Source organism: Pipistrellus hanaki, assembly GCF_964339955.1.
Source record: "Pipistrellus hanaki genome assembly, chromosome: 7".
In the NCBI taxonomy this organism is placed as follows: domain Eukaryota; kingdom Metazoa; phylum Chordata; class Mammalia; order Chiroptera; family Vespertilionidae; genus Pipistrellus; species Pipistrellus hanaki.
In genome coordinates, this window is record NC_140509.1 from 41,577,942 (window position 1) to 41,599,247 (window position 21,306).

At 40.8% G+C, this 21,306-nt stretch overlaps 2 protein-coding genes across 7 annotated transcripts in view; one reads left to right on the top strand and one right to left on the bottom strand.

Annotated features, from left to right (window-relative positions):
* Positions 1-4,937: 4,937 nt before the first annotated feature.
* Positions 4,938-8,786, top strand: PNRC1 (proline rich nuclear receptor coactivator 1). Its single transcript, XM_084890449.1, has 2 exons — positions 4,938-5,652; positions 7,709-8,786. Exons 1-2 carry the CDS (start codon positions 5,125-5,127, stop codon positions 8,150-8,152), a joined length of 972 nt encoding a protein of 323 aa, XP_084746575.1. The 5' UTR covers positions 4,938-5,124; the 3' UTR covers positions 8,153-8,786.
* A 955-nt stretch (positions 8,787-9,741) lies between these two features.
* The window catches only part of SRSF12 (serine and arginine rich splicing factor 12), a 140,226-nt gene continuing 128,661 nt past the window's right edge, over positions 9,742-21,306 (bottom strand). For all 6 annotated transcript variants that reach the window (XM_084890452.1, XM_084890456.1, XM_084890451.1 and 3 more), the window contains one exon: positions 9,742-18,893. In XM_084890452.1, the coding sequence (XP_084746578.1) occupies positions 18,527-18,893 (367 nt within the window). In that variant the 3' untranslated portion in view covers positions 9,742-18,526. The remainder of the gene's footprint in view (positions 18,894-21,306) is intronic.

Here is a 21,306-nt window from a genome sequence, read left to right on the forward strand (position 1 = left end):
TCATCACCTTGAATATTTCTTGCCATTCCCGTCTGGCCTGCATGGTTTCTGTTAAGAAATCAGCGGACAATCATATAGGTGCTCTTTATAGGTAACTACCTTCTTTGCTATTGCTGCTTTTAATATTCTCTCTTTGTCTTTTTTGCTTTTGGAATTTTAATTATGATGTGTCTTGGTGTGGTCTTCCTTGGATTCCTTTTGTTTGGGGTTCTGCGGGCTTCCTGGACTTGTAAGTCTAATTCTTTCACCAGGTGGGGGAAGTTTTCTGTCACTATTTCTTTCAGTATGTTTTCAATATCATGCTCTCTCTCATCTTCTGGGACCCCCATAATTCTGATGTTGGTTCGCTTGAAGTTGTCCCAGAGTTTTCTTACATTATCTTCAATTTTCTGTATTCTCTTGCCTTCTTGCTTCTGCGGAGGAGTGTCTTCTGGCTCTTTATGTTCCAAATCTTTGACTTGATTCTTGCGATCTTCCATTCTGTTTTTAGGACTCTGTATAATATTTTTTATTTCAGACAATGTATTCTTTATTTTTTGTTGATCCCTTATCATTTCTTGTTGATTCCTTATTAATTCTAGTTGATCCCTTTTCATATCCTCATAGGTCTTATTGACCTGTTCTAGGAAACTCTTGAAAAACCTTATAAGCGTAGATTTGAACTCTATATCCAGTCGCTTTTTGTCCTCCATTTCTTTCGTTTGTGATCTATTTTGTTGTCTCGGCATTTTCACAGCTTCCCTGATGGGGCGGGGTTTCAGGGTGGAGTCTGCAGCCTTGGCTTCCATCAGCCCCGCCCTATGCGGTTCCTGAGTCTCAGTAATCCCCAGGGTCCTTCAGTATTCGCTGCAAGCTCCTCTGAGAGAAAGGTGCCCTCAATTTTCACCTGCTACCAAACAGTCTAGGCTCTCCCCCAATGGGCCCGGAACTGGGGTTCAGTTTAGTTGGAAGTGGGATTGGAGGTGGCATTTAGAGCAGTCTGGAGCCCTTGTCTCCTTCCCGCCAGGGCAATCCCGCGGCACAGCCAACCATCCCTTCTCTGTGCGCAATGTGCGCGCCTCCGGGACCTCCTTTCGCCGCTCCCCCGGGGTTCCACCTTACAGCCCAGCTCCCTATGGATGAGCCTGAGTCCCCGGGGTCTGGCCTAGAACTGGGGTTCAGCGCTGTCGGGTCTGGGGTTCATCACAGTCTGAGCTTTTATCTCCTTCCTGCTAGGGAATGCCAGCCAGGCACTCAGCTGCCCCCTCCTCTCTGGCTCTGTCCTCTCTCCGCGCGCGCCGCGTGTTTCCGTACCTTAGGCTTTTACAGCTCCTCTGCTCTTCCTTCTGGTTTTCTCCTTGCTTCTCATTGTAGAATTTCCAGTCAGTCGACTTTCCTGTAGTTCTGGGTAATGTCCATTTTATATTTTAGTTGTATTTTATTGAAATTGTTGTGTGCAGCTGCAGCTAGGTGTTTACCTGTGCAGACATCTTGGATTCTCCCTACTTTTCTTCTTTAAAAAAAAAAATTTTTATAAAATTTTATTTGAGCCAAACTGAGGACATATGCTGGGAAGCAAGATTTCACATGCTCTCGTAACTTAAAGTACAGAATCCAGGGTCTAACAGGAAGCCTACCATTCAGGCCTCAAAATAATACACTAAATACCACACACAATAACTTACAGACAATAATAGGTGTCCTTGATTAAGGGCCTCACTGAACTGACTGCAATTAGTAGCCCCCTGGAAGATAAGTTATTTCCCAGGACAATGTGATATTACCCCAAGATAAAGTCAAACCTTAGGCCTTGGGATATAGTAAAAAGAGCACTGGCATTAAGAGGTCAAGTGATTTACTCCCTGACTCACTGTGTAACCCTTAACCAAGGTACTTTATCTTTAGTGGTTTTTTAATCATCACATGTATTTTATCTATCTCAGCCTTTTATTGGAGTAATCCTTTAAAGCACATGTGTCAAACACAAGGCCCGCGGGCCAAATCCAGCCCGCCAGGCCTTGCAATGTGGCCCGCACCGCGCTGTCATCACTGCACTCCGCTGTCAGTTTATGACATTGTCAGTTTATGACTGTTCAGTAAACCATTCGGCCCGCAATTTAGGCTGGATTTTAGATTTTGGCCCCTTCTCTGATTGAGTTCGACACCCCTACTTTAAAGGATTAGAATAAAATGAGAGAACAGATGAACAGTGCCTTGAAAAAAGTAGAAACTCTTAAAAATAAAAGAACAAGTTAACTCATTCCAAAGGTTTCATAATCTTTGTCTACTCTTCACCAACTCTTGCCAGGCCATTCTCCTTACCTGGCCCTAAATGCAACTTCAATTTGCAGACCAGAAAATTTGAATTAAAGGTTCTCTAAGATCTTTTTACAGCTCTTGAAGTATATGATTCCCATTCATCCAATGACCAGAAGCACTTACTATGTATTAAGTGTTGGAAACACAAAAAATGAGTAAATCTAGTAAATATGATAAAATCCAAGAATCATTAATAATATAGTATTAAAAGTTGAGAGTCATTATTCTGCATATTACTGCTGTCAAACCTTGATATCTTACATACTATATAATAAAAGAATAATATGCAAATTAACCATAACTCCACTATACCCACCAGCCAATCAGGAGCAAGTATGCAAATCAACCCAACCAAGATGGCTGCAGCCACTGAGAGAACAGGAAATTTGGATTTCCCCAGCAATGGAGGAAGCCAAGCTTTCTGCACACCCTGGCAAGCCCAGGCCTCTACTCAAGACTACAAAGTTTCAATTATAGAAGATAAATCCCAGATGCCAGGGCCTCCACTTGAGTCACTGGGGGGGCGTGGCTGGCCTGCAAACCACCACAGGTCCCTTGCCCAGGCCTCCCCACAGCCCAAAGTTACCCCTACCAAGATCCAGGACATTCTTCAGAGCAAACCAGCTGGCCCCTACCCATGCACCAGGCCTCTATCCTATCTAATAAAAGAGTAATATGCAAATTGACCACTCCAACACATAATATGGCTGCCCCCATGTAGACACAAGATGGCTGCCACAAGATGGCCAGCAGGGGAGGACTGTTGGGAGGGACCAGGCCTGCAAGGGAGGGCAGTTGGCAGTGATCAAGCCTGCAAGAGAAGGCAGTTAGGGATGACCAGGCCAGCAGAGGAGGGCAGTCAGGGGCAACCAGGTCTGCAGGGAAGGGCAGTTGGGAGGAACCCAGGACTACAGGAGAGCAGTTAGGCATCAATCAGACTGGCAGGGGATTGGTTAGGGGGTGATCAGGCTGGCAGGCAGAGGTGATTAGGGGCAATCAGGAAGGCAGGCAGGCAAGCAGTTGGGAGCCAGCAGTCCTGGATTGTGGGAGGGATATCCGACTGCTGGTTTAGGCCCACTCCCTGTAAACCAGCAGTCAGATATCCCTCGAGGTGTCCCAGATTGGAGAGGGTGCAGGCTGGGCTGAGGGACATCCCTCCATGCATGAATTTCATGCACTGGGCCTCTAGTATAGTAATAAAAGGGTAATATGTAAATTGATCAACGCAGCTGCCCCCTGGTGGTCAGTGCACTCCCACAGGGGGAGCACCACTTAGCCAGAAGCCCTTAGCCAGCCTCATGGCTGACAGGCGCAGCAGCAGTGGCAGGAACCTCTCCCAAGGATGTCCAACACACTCCCCTGCCCCAGGGCTCCTGGACTGTGGGAGGGCCCAGGAGGGGGGTAAGGGGACCTCCACCCCCATGCACGAATTTTGTGCACCAAGTTCCTAGTTAATTAACACTTATCAAGCATTACAAAGCTGAAAAGTATTGGTTAGAAACTGAAGATACAGACTTGTAAGATTATTATGTTCTAAAAAAAACCCTACCATCTAATATTGGCAGGCCGTATGGATGTTAATCTCTGCTCTTGCTAAACCTAGACTGGAGTTCAAGTTCTGATATTAATGTACTGTATTATGTTTGACAAGTACTTTTTGCCTCTCTCAACCTCTTTTCTGTCCTATAAAATGAGGAGCCTATTCCTTAGTGGTCAAATTTATGTAAAGAGCAGTTCCTGGGACATCAGCTCTTGTTTAAATAACCACAGTTGTTGTGTGTGTGTGTGTGTGAGCGCAGTGCAGGGACCTAAAAGAGTGAGATTTCTATTTACAAACAGATAGCAAAACACTCTGCTGCTGAGCCGTTTCCCTCTCTCAGAGACGCAAGCCTCCTCCATTGCTTCCTATTCAGTGTCAGGCCGTCGTTTTGCGGCCCTAAAGTCTCAGTCCTTCCAGTACGAAGGCAGTAACTTTTCCAATGCCCAACTACGGGTGTATGGAAAACTTTTCCTCTATTAAGGGGCAAATCTCAATCACTTGATTCCACTCCCTTCATTCTTACTCCGATTGCCATGGCTGAGCCGCGTTGCTCAGCCGAGTAAATAAATGGAGAAGAACGCGAACCACACTTCATCAGATATAAACGGGGACTGACTTTCTTCACGACGTCTAAGAAAGAAATCCCCATAATCTATTATACTTGGAAATCTTAAAAACAACAAAAAAGCCCAAACCTGTAATGGGCTTGAAATAAGACATTACTTCCCCAAGGTCAGTGGCCTTGGTGCTTCCGGGTTCTTTCTCCTCCTCCCCCCCAACCCCCCGCCCCCCCAACCTCGTCATCTCGCAACCCCTTTCCCAAATCCAGCCTGACCTCTGCCGGGAAGGAGAGGTGCGGGGATAAGGAAGGAAAAGGGCGGGGGAGGCGGGGTGACAGGGAACTTCATTGTTCGCCGGGCCCCACTCTCCTCCGCAGGGCCGGTTGGCGGCGCCTGCGCAGTGCGCGCTCTTTGTGCCCCGCTGCAGCGGGCGGCTTGTTTGTGTGTGTCCGTCCCTCAGGGGCGCTGGGGGCGGGGCAGGGGGGCGGGGCGTGCCCTGTCGGGCTCTGATTGGGCTTCCGCGGGGAGGTGGGCGGGAGATGGGGCGGAGCTTCCGATAACAACACTCAGCGCCGGAGCGGAGGCTGTTGGTTGCTGCGCCGCCACCGCCCGAGTCCTAATCTGTTCTCCGCCGCTCGCCTCTCTCCGCAGCAGCCGTGGCCCTGTCTTCTCCGGCTTCGCTTGCTCCTTCTCTTCCTGCCGAGCCATTTTCCTCCTTCCGGAGCTATGACCGTCGTCTCCGTCCCGCAGCGGGAGCCGCTGATCCTGAGCGGCCGCCTGGCACCTCTCGGCTTCTCCGCCCGCGGTTATTTCGGGGCCCTTCCGATGGTGACCTCCGCTCCGCCGCCTCTGCCGCGGATCCCGGACCCTCGAGCGCTGCCCCCCACCCTCTTTCTCCCTCACTTCCTAGGGGGGGACGGCCCGTGTCTGACCCCTCAGCCTCGAGCCCCAGCGCCCTTGCCCAACTGCAACTTCGCCCCGGCGGCGGGCACCCCTCGGGCCGCTCCCAAGAAGCGGCGAAAGAAGAAGGTGCGGGCCAGCCCGGCGGGGCAGCTGCCCAGCCGCTTCCACCAGTACCAGCAGCACCGGCCTAGCCTGGAGAGCGGCCCGAGCGGAGCGCAGGAAGCCCCGTGCCAGGCCGCCGCCGCCTCAGCCCCGGGCCCTGCGGCTGCAACGCGACCTGAGGAAGCGAACCTCTTCCCCGGCCCGCTGCCCTCGGCGGCGCCCGGCCAGCCCGCGTTACGGAAAGAGGTGGTGAGTGCCGCGAGGGGCCGGGGACCGTTGGGAATTCGGCGCTTAGTCGGGCCCAGCCGGGCCCTGGGGCTTGGGGCTCTGCTCGTAGGGGGGTCGGGATGGGGGGCGGCTGTTTACTCGGGAGGGAAGTTTCCGTGACGCCTGCTCCGTTCGGGCGGAGGGGGGCCGAGGAAGGGAGAGGCTCGCGGCGGCGCTGCTGATTGGCTCCCGGCGGCCAGCCAATGAGAGGAGCGGCTGCGCCCCAGCAACAGCCCCGATTTAGAAGGCTGGCGGCGTTCCAGGGGGTTTCAGCGTTCCCGGCGCGCGGAGGGGGGGGGAGGGAAGAGGGGCCTGGGGTGACGTCAGCGCGCGCTACGTGCGGAGCGCCGGGGCGCCGATGAAGGAGGCCCGGCCGGGGGGCGGGAGGCAGGGGGAGGAGTGGGGTCCTGATCTTTGGTTTCCCGGCGGCGGGCGCTCACACTCGCGCCGCCCGCCCGGGCGCGCAGTCGGGAGCGGGCCGCGCTGGCCGGACGCCCCGGGCTCGGCTTTTCGCTGCGGCGCCAGCCCCGCGGCCCGACCTACTTAGCTGCGCTCTTCAGCTTCTCGGCGCGGACTGGGGCGGCGGCAGAGTGCCCGCTGCCTCGAAGCGATGTGTGTTTTGTGTGTCAGTGTACCAGATGGACGGAACTTAATGTCTGCTATCGACTGGACGGGACTTCTTAGTGTGAGGTGGTTTGATTGTGTCCAAACGGACATTTCGAAAGAAGAGTTATCAATTGGATCGACATCGACGTTATGCTGGCCAATTATTGTCAGGCAATTGGACTGGTGTAAAATGGATTAAAAAAAACCCAGTGAGATGATTAAATCGTTAAGATGATTTACATATCGAGATAAAACTTTTTACTGACTCAACTTCAAACTTAATCTCACAATAATGGCATGAAAGTAAGCTACTGCCATTTGTTGAAAGGCTGTTGCGTTGAGAGATTTGCAGCTGTGCCTTTGGAAAAATTAAATTTGTTCGTGCCAGTTCCTTAAATTATTTCAGATTGCTTTCAAGTTTTAAAATTAGATGGCTGTTCTGAAATATTAGTGAGTTTTTGTACTTCGATTCCAGGTCAGGAAGGTCCTTTCTCTTCCAGAATGATACTAAACTAGAGAGCTCTATTTATTAGCAGTTTCCCTGAAGACATGGAGTATGCAAACGAGTTCTTTCTGTATTTGTGTCCTGCTTCCCTACCATATTTCAAGTGTTGGAAGGGTAATGTGATCTAATGGATTACTTTATACTTTGCATCCAGCCGTGCCTTCCTATAAGGAGCACTTGAGTTAAGAAAATAGAGTTAGTGTGGCAGCATTTTTGGAGCAGTTGTGAAACGAGAAAGTAGGGGACAGGCAGGAAACCTTTTTTTCCCCCTTTTTTTTTCTGATTTGCTATATCTGGAAAAGATGACAAAAAGTAAGTGTTTTAGTATTCGAGTTTGTATTTTAGTATTTAAATATTTGAAAAATTTTGTTTTTAGAATTTAGGAGATAGTTTTTCTGGGTACTTAGTAACCATTATCAAAACACGTCCTCCCCTAAAATCTAGCTTTAGTTAATAAATTTTATTTATTTATTCTGAAGTAACTTTTTGAAAGTACCTGTCTTAAAGGTAAATAGTATACTTATTTTTTTTCAGACTCTCAACTAACCAAAAGCATTAGAAAATTTTTCTTGGCAACATCCTATTGTAAAAACTGACCTTTGTCAGAGACAGGTTGGCATTTCTCTTCCTTATGGTTACAGAAAGATGGACTTGGGGTTACTTTGGGTTTTTTACTCAACATTTTAAAACTGGCTTACACATTGCATACTGGTAACAGTGGTGATCAGCTATATTTTTAGTAGTATTCAAACAGGTATGTGCATGCTTGGACATCCAGTGGTAAATGCAGCAAACATGGTTTTAACCAAGACAGTAAACTAAAAGTTCAGTGTAACTATTTAAATAAATATTAAATATGTAATATGAGGCATGTGACTGGTTTCTATCATGAGACTATATTCACTTTTATGTTCCTTGTCTTTATAGGTTTTAAAATCAAACATGGGAAAATCGGAGAAAATTACCATCCCCCACGGGCAGCTTGTTCATGGTATGCACTTGTGTGAACAACCAAAGATAAACAGACAGAAAAGCAAATATAACTTACCACTAACCAAGATCACCTCTGCAAAAAGAAATGAAAATAACTTTTGGCAGGATTCTGTTTCATCTGATATAATTCAGAAGCAGGAAAAAAAGTCTTTTAAAAACACTGAGAACATTAAAAAAAAGCATTTGAAGAAATCAGCATTTCTAACTGAAGTGAGCCAAAAGGAAAATTATGCTGGGGCAAAGTTTAGTGATCCACCTTCTCCTAGTGTTCTTCCAAAACCACCTAGTCACTGGATGGGAAACACTATTGAAAATTCCAACCAAAATAGGGAATTGATGGCAGTACACTTAAAAACTCTCCTAAAAGTTCAAACTTAGATCTCAGTATGTATGTAAAACGAAGTTTTTCCAAAATCCATGCATTCTTGAAAAGAAAATTGGTACAGAAATGGAAATTTGCCTTTTAACCTAGGAGGGCAAAAGATGGGTTTTAAAAAATTACAAACAGCTTGTATTATGTTTTATATTTTGTAAATACTGTATACCATGTATTATGTGTATATTGATACTTCAGAGGTACATTATAGTTTTGTTATAAAAGTATGTATTTTGCCCTGCCCAAATGGTAGGTGTTTTGTATATATACAACGGAGAAAATTTTAAGTGTGTGCTAAGGCACATGGAAGACCAATTTATTTGCACAGGTACTGAGAGATTTTTCAAGAAACAGCTATTGAATCTCAAGGTGAAGATCTAAATGTGAACAGTTTACTAATGCACTACTGAAATTTAAATCTGTGGCACAATCATTGTAAACATAGGTTTGTCTGTTTCTCTAAATTGATTTCTGCCTTCTAATCTGTAATTACTGGAAAACTTCTCACTTTTACTAAACTTAATTTCTGGTTTTTGGTTTATATCCATATCCAAATTTAAAATATCTCTTCATTTCAATGCCAACAAAATCGGTTGTAATCAAATTCTAAAATAATAATTTGGCCCCTTCCTCCCCCTTTTATAGTCTTGACTCTTTGTGTGTGTGCCTGTTTCTCATGTTTGTGTGACTAGGAGGTGGATTCTAACTTTCACTTCACTGGCTCAAGGTGTTTAACTTTATACTAATTATCCATCCTCCATCTAGTACCTCTCAGGGGAGGAATTCCCCATTTTACAAATGGAAATGGTTGTGGTCAAAAGTAAAGCTGATTAGTTATAACTTAGAATATATTTATATATGAACTGTTTCATAAAGTACTATTTCACTTGACCATACCATACATTTTTAGTGAAAGAAATGACACTTTTTTGGTTTGCTGGATTTATATTTGTAATGAATGGTGGTACTTGAACCAAAGCAAGCATAATTGATGTTAAAATAATAGATGGAGATTTGGATTCTGAAGCTTGCTTGAAGATAAATATGGCAGCTAATGTATTTTTGTTAAAATTTAAACTCTTCTTTTACTTCCTAGTATGTAGTTTTTAGTTACAAAAAGCTAAAGTTTATCTCAAATAAAAAGGAAAGTTTTTTTTGTATGGGCAATATTTAGACATGAAAAGAAAAAGTGTTAAGAGGATATATATAGAGGATTCTATAAGGTAGAATAAAGGTGCTACCATCCTTACTAGAAGAAAATAAAAAGGGTTCTATGGTTTACATTTTACCCTCAGACTATGCAAAACCAACAAAGGCTCATGGCTTGCAGTTTTAGGTCTTGCCCTCCTGTGCCATTTGGTTCACATGGGAGTGGAGGAATTCACTTAACTTACTGGCTGTACAAAAGTTGGTAGTGATGTGGGCATCTTAACTTAGAATCACCATTGACTTCATGAGCAGTGAGCATATAACTTACAGCTGCCACAAAAACAATTTGCTGTCTTGTAGATGCAGCTCATATGTAATTCAGCCAACCATTATTCTTTAGCACTGGCTTTGTTTTTTGTTTGTTTTGGGGTGTTTTGTTGTCGTTGTTGTTATTACCCAAGGTTTTAGAGAGTGGAAAGAAGAGAGACAGAGAAACATTGATGTGAGAGAAACATTGATGTGAAACACTTCCCAATTGATTGGTTGCCTCCCACACATACCCCAACAGGGCTGGGATTGAGTCTGCAACTGAGGTATGTGTCCTTGACTGGAATTGAACCTGGGACCTTTCGATCTCAGGGCGGGTGCTCTATCCACTGAGCCAAAAACTAGCTAGGGCTGGCTTTATTTTTTTATGTATGTAGAAAAAGCTATACTTCATTATGTATGTGTCACACACACATAGCTATATATAGCTGGCTTTAAACATGCATTTAGAGAAGAAAAATAAAAGTTTGAAATCTTTGTTGAAAGTATTGCATGGGTCTCCTTCCCCTTGACTTCTAGCACGCCCCAGGCCCTCAACCTATTGTTAGTGACCGTGGGTTATGCATATGTGCATACAAGTTCTTCAGTTGATCTCTTCCCTATCTGCCACCTTCCCCTGCCTGCCTGGTGAGGTTTGACAGTCTGTTCAATGCTTCTGTGTCTCTGGATCTGTTTTTGTTCATCAATTTATTTTGTTCATTAGATTACACATATGAGTGAAATACTTCCTTCTCTGACTGGCTTATTTCACTTAGCATAATATTCTCCAGGTCTACCCATGCTGTTTTCTTTTTTACAGCTGTGTAGTATTCCATTGTGTAAGTATACCACAGGTTTTTGTACCCACCTGTTGATGGACACTTGGGTTGTTTCCAAATCTTAGCTATTTTAAATTGTGCTGCTATGAACACGGGTGCATATATTCTGATTGTTGTTCTGATTTCTTAGGGTATATTCCTAGAAGTGGAATCACTGGTTCAAGTGGGAGTTCCATTTTTAATTTTTTGAGGAAGCTCCATCTGTTTTCCACAGTGGCTGCACCAGTCTGCATTCCCACCAGCAGTGTACTAGGGTTCCCTTTTCTCCACATCCTTGTCAAAATTATTTTCTAGTAGATGAGCTTTTAGCCTTGTAAAAGACTTTCTAAGGGAAATGTTAACTGGTAAAAAGAATGACTGGAATTCTTAAAGGCATGACATAAGGAAATAGGTATTATTTATATAATAAGAGCCTAAGCAACCTTTACAGTGGAATGCCCAGAACAACCGGTCGCTATGATGTGCACTGACCACCAGGGGGCACACGCTCAATGCAGGAGCTGCTTCCTGGTGGTAAGTGCGCTCCCATGGGAAGCACTGCTCATCCAAAAGCCAGGCTCACAGCTGGCACGTGCAGCAGTGATGGCTGGAGCCTTTTTGGCCTCTGCAACAACGCTAAGGAGCAGTGAGCAGGTGGGTAAGGAGTGAAGGGCCCTGGACTGTGAGGGATGTCTGCAGGGAGGGAGCCTAAGCTGGCAGGTGGACATCCCCCATGGGGTCCCAGACTGCAACCGGGCCTCTAGTAAAGTAATAATAGATCTTATAGTTTGAAGAGTGAACAAAACGTTGAATTAAGACTTCAGGTAATGTTTAGTGGCAAATAATAAAAGTTGAATAGTTTTGGTGTTACAGTAAAATACTACTTAGCAGCCTTAGTCCCTTTTAGCTGCTGTCAAAAAATACTAGAGGCAGGGTAGCTTATAAACATTTGTTTCTCACAATTATGTATACAGGGAAATTAAGCTGATTTGGAGTCTGATGAGAACTCACTTAAGTGGTGTCTTCATTGCATTCTCACATGGCAGAAGGGTGAGGGAGCTTTTGGGGGCTGGTTTTGTTTGGCACCAAGACCATGCATAAGGGTTTTGCTCATGTCCTAATCACTTCCCAAACACTTCACTTCCTAGTAACCACCACCTTGCGGTTAAGTTTCAATGTAAAGTTGAACCATATGCACCCCAGTTATTCAGCCACCTTTATTTTTCTCCCATTGAAGTCTCCTGTAGAAGTTTTTCCAATGTTTCTGTAATTATATTCCTTTGGTTTTGTGGGTATGTAAAGCAAGCATTGTGTTTGCAGTCGAAGATAATTTTGATTTGCATTTTGAACTTTTGAGGTGAATATAAGATATCCACTTGGGAAGACATAGCAAGCATATACAATAGAAGGTAGTTCAGGCTTAGAGGTATACCTTTGTCAATGAAAACATGAAAATGGAACTGAAATATTTTGTTTTCCTACATACTTTTGCCTTTCCCTTCATAGGCTTAACACATTTACCAGTGCTCTTGAACCCAATCTTCTTGCTTCCTATAGACTCTCAATGTCATCTGTGATAGTAAATTAGTTGTTAGAAAGTATTTCCTCTGAAAGTGTTAAATGGTTGGTTCTCTGCCTACCTATAAAAGTCTGTTAGTGGGCAACCCTAACTTAAGTTCTGAATTCTGATAGTAGGGGCCCAGTTGGTGAAAAGGAGGAATAAAGGTTTTCTTAGTCCAAGATTCAAAAGTGGGTAAAACTATAATAAAAGACGAAGCCGGAGTTGCGAGGGAAGCCCGGGTCCTGGATGCCAAAGCAGCTGGGGGAAGGCAGGTCTACTCTTGCATGAATTTTATGCATCGGGCCTAGTCATTTATAATTGGTTTTTGAACCTTTCCCTTCTCCTAATTACCCTCCCATCACATTACTGAATACATTATCCTTTATTTAGAGCACATGTGTCAAACACAAGGCCCGCGGGCCAAATCCAGCCCGCCAGGCCTTGCAATGTGGCCCGCACCGCGCTGTCATCACTGCACTCCGCTGTCAGTTTATAACATTGTCAGTTTGTTCAGTAAACCATTCGGGCCGCGATTTAGGCTGGATTTTAGATTTTGGCCCCTTCTCTGATTGAGTTCGACACCCCTAATTTAGAGAGTGGGAAGCCCTCCAACTCCCATGTCCTCTATGCAATTGATAGGTGTTTCAGGTTGAAGGAATCAAACATTCTTATACTTGGATATGAAAGGCTGACAGTCTCATTTTTGAAGGGCATTGCTGAACTAAATATATTTTAAAATCAAGGCATTGCTGAGCACCTGACTCCTGAGCTAACTCCAAGTTTTTTGTACTTCATTGCTTATTCCTGAATCTATAAATCTTGCAAAAACTTCCAAATACAAGTTTTCAAATGGGGAAAGAGTATGTTTGATGCATAATTGTGTAAACACAAATCATGTAATTCAGAAACTACTTGTTTTTAAATCTGAAAGAATTTGAATACACTTTTCAGAATGTTATTTACAAACAAAGTTAATCTTTGAAAGTTTCTTGGAAATTTTAGATAGCATTCTCTGAAGGTGTGGAGTGGACGAAGTTTTGCTTTTTAAGAGTTTAGAAAATATTTTACACTTAAACTCTTTAAATCTCTTGGATGAGACTCTCTTTAATTAATCTGACAGTTTTCAGATCACTTTTCATCTTTTGTAATTTTCTTGGAGTTCTAAATTAAATATGCTAAAATGTATAAGTAATGTTTTGAACACCCAGGAATTATATTTGTCAAATTTAAAACTTGTATTATAACCCCCCCTCAAATTAATTAGAATTTAAAATTTATAAAAGCTGTTACTAGTAAAACCCCAACCTGTTAGTCAAAATAGATAAGGACAGACAAAGTGTGGTCACCAAAACCTCTCAAAGAGTGTCAGTATATTAGACTAATGACCAGCAGCTCAGAGCTCTATGTAAATTTTTCCATCCATGTTTTTAAATGAACGTTTTTAAAAATCCCATTAAAAGTATGAAATTATACAGTATAAAATAAAAAATGATTAGACTTTATATATTTCAAAAATTATAGTGAATATCCTATAAAGCTAGAATATTAGTATTTCTAATTAAGCTACATTTAACATTTTAAGGTCAAATTTTAAGGTTTACTGACAATGATGAATGTTTTTCCTTAACTAAGGTTCTTATGAATTATATATTTTGCAATGTGTTAAAATAAATTTAAATAACATTCTCTCTCATTTTCAAAATATTAAACTACCCAGGAAGGGTCTGACCAGTCATATAGCTTAAGTCGATTTTGAAAAGATCAACAACAGCATATTTTTTCTCAAGGTGTAAAATACTACCACAAAGCAAATACTGTGTCACAAATATGATTGGAATGGTTAAGTACCCTCCCAAATACATTAAAATTGTTCTTACTATTAAAAGAAATAAGCTATCACTTGGGTTTATGACTATATTAATTTTTGTTGAAATTAAAATCAACAGCATTGTAAATCCTATTATTAGGAGTAAACTAAAATAAAAAACAAACAAACAAACAAACTAGAATGCAGTTATTTTAGAAAATGGTTATAGCAAAGAATTCTGGTTTTCCTCAGCCTACCTTTATGAAGCTATTTCTAAAAAGCATTAGTACTTAGGCATTTAGTTCATCAGATAATATTCCTAGAGTATTAATTTTTGTTTCAATTACATAGTAAGCTGTAACACATTAAAAAATAGAAATGAACATACAATCAATCCATAGCTACACTAACTAGATAGGCATTCTCATATAACCTAATAATAGAGTACTATGCAAATTAACCATCATTCTGCTGCAACAGCCCTGCCCCCGGCCAATCAGGATGAGTATGCAAATTAACCCAACCAAGATAGCTGTTAATTTGCAAGAATCAAGACAGCACAGAAAGAATTCAAGCCTGCAGAAGGGATCGAAGCTGCGGAGAAGCAAGCGGGGCATCAGAGAAGAGAGGAAAGCAGGTGGGTTGGGCAGGGAGAAGAGAGGAAAGCAGGTGGGGCAGTGACCGCAGCAGGAAGCTGTATTGTAGGAATCTTCCTGCGATGGGCCACTAGTTTAAGAGAATGACCCTTGAAATTTTCTAAATGCATTCTGAAAGAACCTGACATTCTTGATTTTAATATGTAATCAATTTTACAAACTGTCTTATAAACCAATAAATATTGGTTAAATATTGAATTATGTGAATCAAATACACACTTAAAATCACACTAAAAAACAGTAACTATCAACCAACCCACTGAGCATCCATCTACCTCCACAAATTGAAATTTATTTTCATAAGTTTAGATTGTGGTATATTCCTAGAATGTAAACTCAGGAAAGACTATAAAACAATTCAGGGAAAATACTACTATCAAAGTACTATTCTAACTTAAGAGAAGTTGAATCAACCTAGAATATCTCAACACTTCTATCAGGGAATATTACATTTCTAAAATGGTTTATAACTCCATTAGCTTTATACTTAATGTGTGAACATCTTTAAAAGATATACAAGATATAAATTTTCCAGAGGGCCTAAATCAATCAAGTTAATGTAATGATCCTAAATACCTAATTTTTTTTGTAATCAAGAGAGTGATTTTTATGTTAAAGTGCATCATCATTTATTACTTGAAAATGTTTCATAATCAAATATATGTGAGTTCTGACTCAAACCCACACATCTCACTGAACCACTGGTTCTTAAACTCTTGGGAGCCATGGACTTGTTTGAAAAGCTACACTGCCTAAACCTGAAGGTTTGGTTCCATGACAGATTATGATCCTCTGCACCAGAAGTAGCATATATTTAACTATATAAGACCTCAAATATGCTCCCACCCTGTTTGGAAAATTATTTTTTAACTCTAAGAAATCACAATTTTAATTTAGAAGAATTACAAAAATATTTCTAAATGCTTATTCCTTTAAACTTTGACTAATTTTGCTTCTTGCAATGGGATTAAAATAAAGGCAGGAATTCTTATTTGTAATATAACAACAGTATGTCTTAGAATAGTTGTATCTCAAGTAAACACTACAAATAATACCTAAAATCCTAAAATAAGATAATTCACATTTAAAAATAAATTAGCCTAATGTTATAAGATTAAATCCTAAACTCCAAATAAAAAATTTGGTATTATCCCCCATTATCTGTTTGCAGATGCAAAATATCAGCTGCTACATAGAAACTGTGTATTATTCATGGGGAGAAAGAAAATAAGCAGGGGTAGTGGCCATCTTATTTTCTTTGCCATTAACTTACCCTCTATCACTGTGAACAAATGGAGGTAGGTAGTGCCCTACACTAAACTTGGGAAGTAACTGAGTCAACATATTATCTTAAAAGGAAATTATTACAGATGTGTAAACATTTGCTTTATTTATTAACACTCTTACACTATGTATCCTTTCTTAAGTAGTCCAAGAAATAATTCTATAACAAAAGTGAATCCTAGAGTAGATATACCCAAAAGATAATTTTCCTAGGTACCAGAACAGTTTCCAATCAATTTCCACTCAGAGTCACTGAACCTATTTTCATTAAAGCCTATAATAATTTCTTTTCCTAATTCTATTCTTCCCATCTAAACATTACCTTAGTTTAGCATATATCTGTCAAAGACTGTTCTATTCCAAAAAGACAAAGCATAGTAGTCAGGGAGAGGCAGTCTAGAGCCCAGCCACAAAGTCTTAATAGCTGTTGACCTTTAACCTCTGCATCTCACTTCTATATCTGCAGTGGTATTTACCTCATAAAGCTACTGTGGTGATGAGGGAATAATGTAAAACTCACAGAACGGTGCCAAGTGCATAGTTACATACTCAAAAAAGCTTGAACTACTATCATTCCAGTTTTTCCATCAAACCAAATAGTATCCTAACCAGCCTAGGGATCACAATTTGGAAAACCAAATGAGATGTAAATCTAACGATTAAGCATGTTCAGAAACACTGCCTTATCAAATTATTAAAATTTGATAAGGCAATTTTTTAATCAAATGCTAAGTAAAGACCCTATAATCAAATCTTTATTAGTATTTGGTATGAATACGTGTGTGTATAAACCCAAACATTTAGAAAATATTAAAAAATTACTATTAATAATCATATTGTTCTTTTTTCAGACTATCTTTTATATTTTCAATAGTGCCACATAATTTTGAAACTAAATTTTATTACAAGTGATCATGAACTTCAAAGAGTTGTAGTTCTGAAGTAACTTTTGCTATGATTAGAGAAATTCTATCAGGAAGTAAGTATACATAAATTTGTGGTACTTTCCCAAATATTACAAGTATATAATTTATTTTATAAAGTTGTTTCTTACACATAGGATCTAAAATGCAAAGAAAAATGGAATTTGTATTCAAAACAAATTGAAGCAACACTGGCTTCCATATGCTAAAACTATAAGACAGGTTTTTTTTTTTTCTTAAGCACTCTAGATACAAATATTAACTGTATGGGCTGAAAACTTTTTAATTTTCAATGTATTTCAACAAGGTACACAAGTAGAACTCTATAAATATATCCCTTATAAGAATCATATTTATCACAAATACTACCAAAACCCTCTGAAAAACATAAACCACAAACACATTTTAAAGAAATTCTCATTTTTAACAACTACAAAAGCAATTAATAGCAATAAAGTTATTTGGTTTAAAAAATGAAGGGCAGTGTAATGGAAATCCAAATACTGGATTGTTTTTGAGGATGCAGTCTTGAGTTTCTTAATACAACTAAACACTTCCAAAAGTAGTAAGACATACTATGTACAATTTAAAATCTTAACCTAGAGCTCTAAAAAGGAAAAAAAAAAAAAAAAATAAGCAGATGAAAAGTAGGTATGTAGAAATAATGGTATAAAATAATTATTTTTATACAATGAGTACCACTTTTTAAAGAGGTAAGGCTTAATATGATTATTTTTGGATTATAAGTGTTGACCACAATTTTTATAGTGGTCTCAAACCATTCAAAATTCAGTATTCAAAAAATGTTTTACTATTTCTGAAGTAATTGAACACAGTACAAGATGCAATTTAATGCCAACTTACCTATGCTTTTCCACCCAATAAAATAAAACCCTTTTAGAGTTTAGGTGAGAATCTATCTTTTGAATGCCTGATTTCTATGTAAATTCAACTTTTTGGGATTTCAGAATTTTGTAATATGAACTAATATCCATCAAGAATTGGCCTAAGTTTAAACAGAAGACACAAAAGAGACATAGGTGTCAAATAGTTTGTCTGCCCTATGCAATTACTTTTTACATGAAAGTGATTTAAAGTAAAAAATATTTTTGTAAAAGGTATTATTAATATTACTAATACAGTAGTCCCCCCTTATCTGTGGTTTTGCTTTCCATAGTTTGTTATGCACAATCAACTGTGATATAAAAATATTAAATGGAAAATTCCAGAAATGAACAATTCTTAAGTTTTAAATTGCATGTAGTTCTGAGTACTTCATCTCATCATATAGGCATCGTAATCTCACAGGAAGAGTGAGGCCAGTACAATATTTTGAGAGATCACATTCACATAACTTTTATCATAGTATATTATCATGTGTCTATTTTATTAGTAGCATTGTGGTTTATATCTTACTGCGGTTTATATCTTACTAAATTAATCATGATCATAGGTATGCGTGTATAGGGGAAAACCGTCTCTTCAGAGTTTGGTACAATCTGTGGTTTCAGGCATCGAACAAGGAGAGTTTTAAACATATCTCCATGGAGAAGGGAGGAACTACTGTACTTATATCCAAGTAGAATTTTCTAAGTTAGTTCCATTTTACCCATTTCCTTTGAAAAGTATCCTTCTGCCACAATGTAAACAAAAATGGTCCATAAAATGGTGACATTAGACATCAAAATTTGTGGTGTGGGCCCTACAATGGAGACCAAATCTCAAATAATTCAAAGCTAGAGAGGTTTGGTTTCTTGTACATGCCCAAAGATAACTAATATCAACTCGCATTTTCCGTAAGCTTTGAAGAATTTTTATTTAACATAATGTGAGGTTTAATAACTTAAAAACTATCTAGCACTCTTCTCTGGTTCACCAACTGTTTTTATGACGATAACTCCGAGATCTGGAATGTGATGGAAAATGAGAGTGTTTTGCTGTTTGTGCTTTTGTTTCTGAATTGGTGTACCCTTTAGATTTACATGGGGATCTTGCTATGGAGTCAGAATGTCTTCCATGTGATCTTGATTTTGTTCCTGAGCTAGTCTGCTTTTGAGGTGAACTTGATTGTGATTTTCCTATTGATTTCGATCTTTTTTCTAAGGACTTGGACCTTGACCGTCCTCTAGAACCAGAATTTCTTCTTGGAGTTCTTGACTGCCTTGCTGAGGTAGACCGCCTTGGTAGTGACTTGGAGCGAGATTTAGACTGGCTATAAGAAAGTCGCCTGTGTCGAGACCTGCAAACATCCACAATGTTAGAGTATACATTTCACACAAAAACAGTTATTAGATTAGGAAAAAACCCTTGCAGGAAATTATATACTTCAGATAATATTAGTTATGTTTTTATTGCCTAAGTTAAAATAAATAATTCTAATTTTATTATGCATGCTTTTGGTTCAAACATAACAAGTTTATAATACTTGTTATTCTAGAATATATAAGCAAAAGATATTTACTTTGCTACATACTAGTAATTCTTATAGCATGGGTCAGTTCTGTAAAATACTCTGCATATTTAGTATGGGATACACAACTCTCAAAAGTTATGAAAATCTAAAGAAAAAAATGTAAAGGAGAGAGGGAATGAAAATAATTATTTAAAGTTTTTCAAATAATGTTTATAACAACAAAAACCTAGATGCAGGACTTCTGAATTCTACCATGATAAAACAGCTTATACTAGATTAATGTCCCCATAGAAATTAACTGTATAAAAAAGGTAGACAGATGATGATGGAAGTAGACTTAACTTGGGGTGGTGAACAAACAATAAAATATACAGAGATGTACTATACAATTACATACCTGAAACCCATATAATTTTATTAACTAATGTCACTTTAACAAATTCAATTTTAAAAAGATTAAAAGAGCTCTGGCCAGCGTGACTCAGTGGTTGAGCATTGGCCTATGAAACAGGAAGTCATGGTTTGATTCCCAGTCAGGATACATGCTGGAGTTGTGAGCTTGATCACTAGTAGAGGGCATACAGGAGGCAGCCGATCAATGATTGTGTCATCATTGATGTTTCTATCTCTCCTTCTCCCTTACCCTCTGAAATTAATAAAAATATATTTAAAAAATAAGAAAAGATAAAAAGGGTTAATAACACTTATAAAACAACTGTGTGAAGGCAATGGAGAACCACCAACACAAGCAGAATTTGAGGGGTTATAAGCTATGGTTTGTTTTTGTTTTATTTTGTTTATATTTCTATTTTATAAAGGAAGGGAGAGGAAGAAAGAGAGGGAAACATCAATGTTGACAGAGAATCATTGATTGGCTGCCTCCAAAATGCCCCACATAGGGGATGGAGCCCACAACCCCAGTATGTGTGCTGACGGGGAATGGAACTGTGACCTCCTGGTTCATAAGTTGACACTCAACCCCTGAGCCAAGCCGGCTAGGCAAGCCGTGGTTCTTTTACTCAGACCATTTTCTTAATACCAGCATTGCAAATAGAACCCAACTAGAAAATGGCTATTTGACTAAGCTGAAGAGACAGCAGTTGGAATTCAGGGCTACCAAAGAGGCTGAGACTTGAGAAGCAAAATGAGATGAGAGAATTACAGACAAAAACAAAGCATAACAAAAAACCCTAAAACCTGCTTACAGATTCTCAAGTCACTGGCCATCTTCTAAACTGTGCATGCACAGGAAGAGGTCAGCAAAACTGCAGCTGCACCCTAGCCGGTTTGGTTCAGTGGACAGAAAGCTGGCCCACGGACTGAAGGGCCCAAGGTTCCATTCTGATCAAACAGGGCAGCAGACTCAATCCCTGGCCCTGGTCAGGCCATGTGCAGAAGGAGGCAACCAATGGTGACATGTGCATGTTTCCCTTAGAATCTCTCCCCTTTCCCTTCCATTTGTTGTAAAAATCAATGTCCCCACATATGTTACTTTTTCACTATTGCCTCTCTGTTCAACTTAATATAAAATCATTTAGGTGTTGCCACTTATTTGGCTCTTCATTTTTTAATGAGGGCGCCTGTGTCAGGTAAACTCGGGTTAAATAAATGTGAATGCTTTGACATGGTCAAACTGGATCTGCCCGTTTTATTCTCAGGCCCAGCCGGAGACCCTAACAGATAGGTAGTTTTGCCTCTACATATATACCACCAAAGCCCTTGATAGGATTGCTGCAGAGTTGTTTTGCGCAGAGGGTCTAGCTAGGCAAAGGGCAGAAAATAAAACAGGTGTCCCCTGCGTTCTCTAAAAGGAAGTTCTCGGTTTCTTAGAAACCCAGGGTAATGTTGCGCTCCTTCATGCCCAGAGCTGCAGACGAGTCCCTGGGAAGCCCGCGGAGACCCCAATACACTGCACCGGCCAGAGCAGGTTGGCCCGGATGGGGGAAGGACTTGAGGCTCCCCGTTACACACATTCTCGTTCAGTTCTCACAGAAACCTAACAGGCGGGCACATGGCACCCTCTTTACAATCTGAGGAGACAGAGACATGGTCTGACAGAGGCCGGAATGGAGCCTCCACTCGGCCCGGCACAGGCACCAGGTGCCCCCTCGCCCCCTGCCGGCCGCGCAGCTCTCCTCCAAAGGCCGGCCCCGCCCGGAGCGCACGGAAGCCTCCCTAACAGGCCCCGCCGGAGCCTGGGCCCGGGAAGGCGAGGATTTAAAACTATCCCGAGAAGATG

Coding starts and splice junctions, on each gene's coding strand:
- PNRC1 (XM_084890449.1), top strand. CDS start 5,125: ATGACCGTCGTCTCCGTCCCGCAGCGGGAGCCGCTGATCCTGAGCGGC. Junction 5,653..7,708: donor CCGCGTTACGGAAAGAGGTG/GTGAGTGCCGCG, acceptor TTGTCTTTATAG/GTTTTAAAATCAAACATGGG.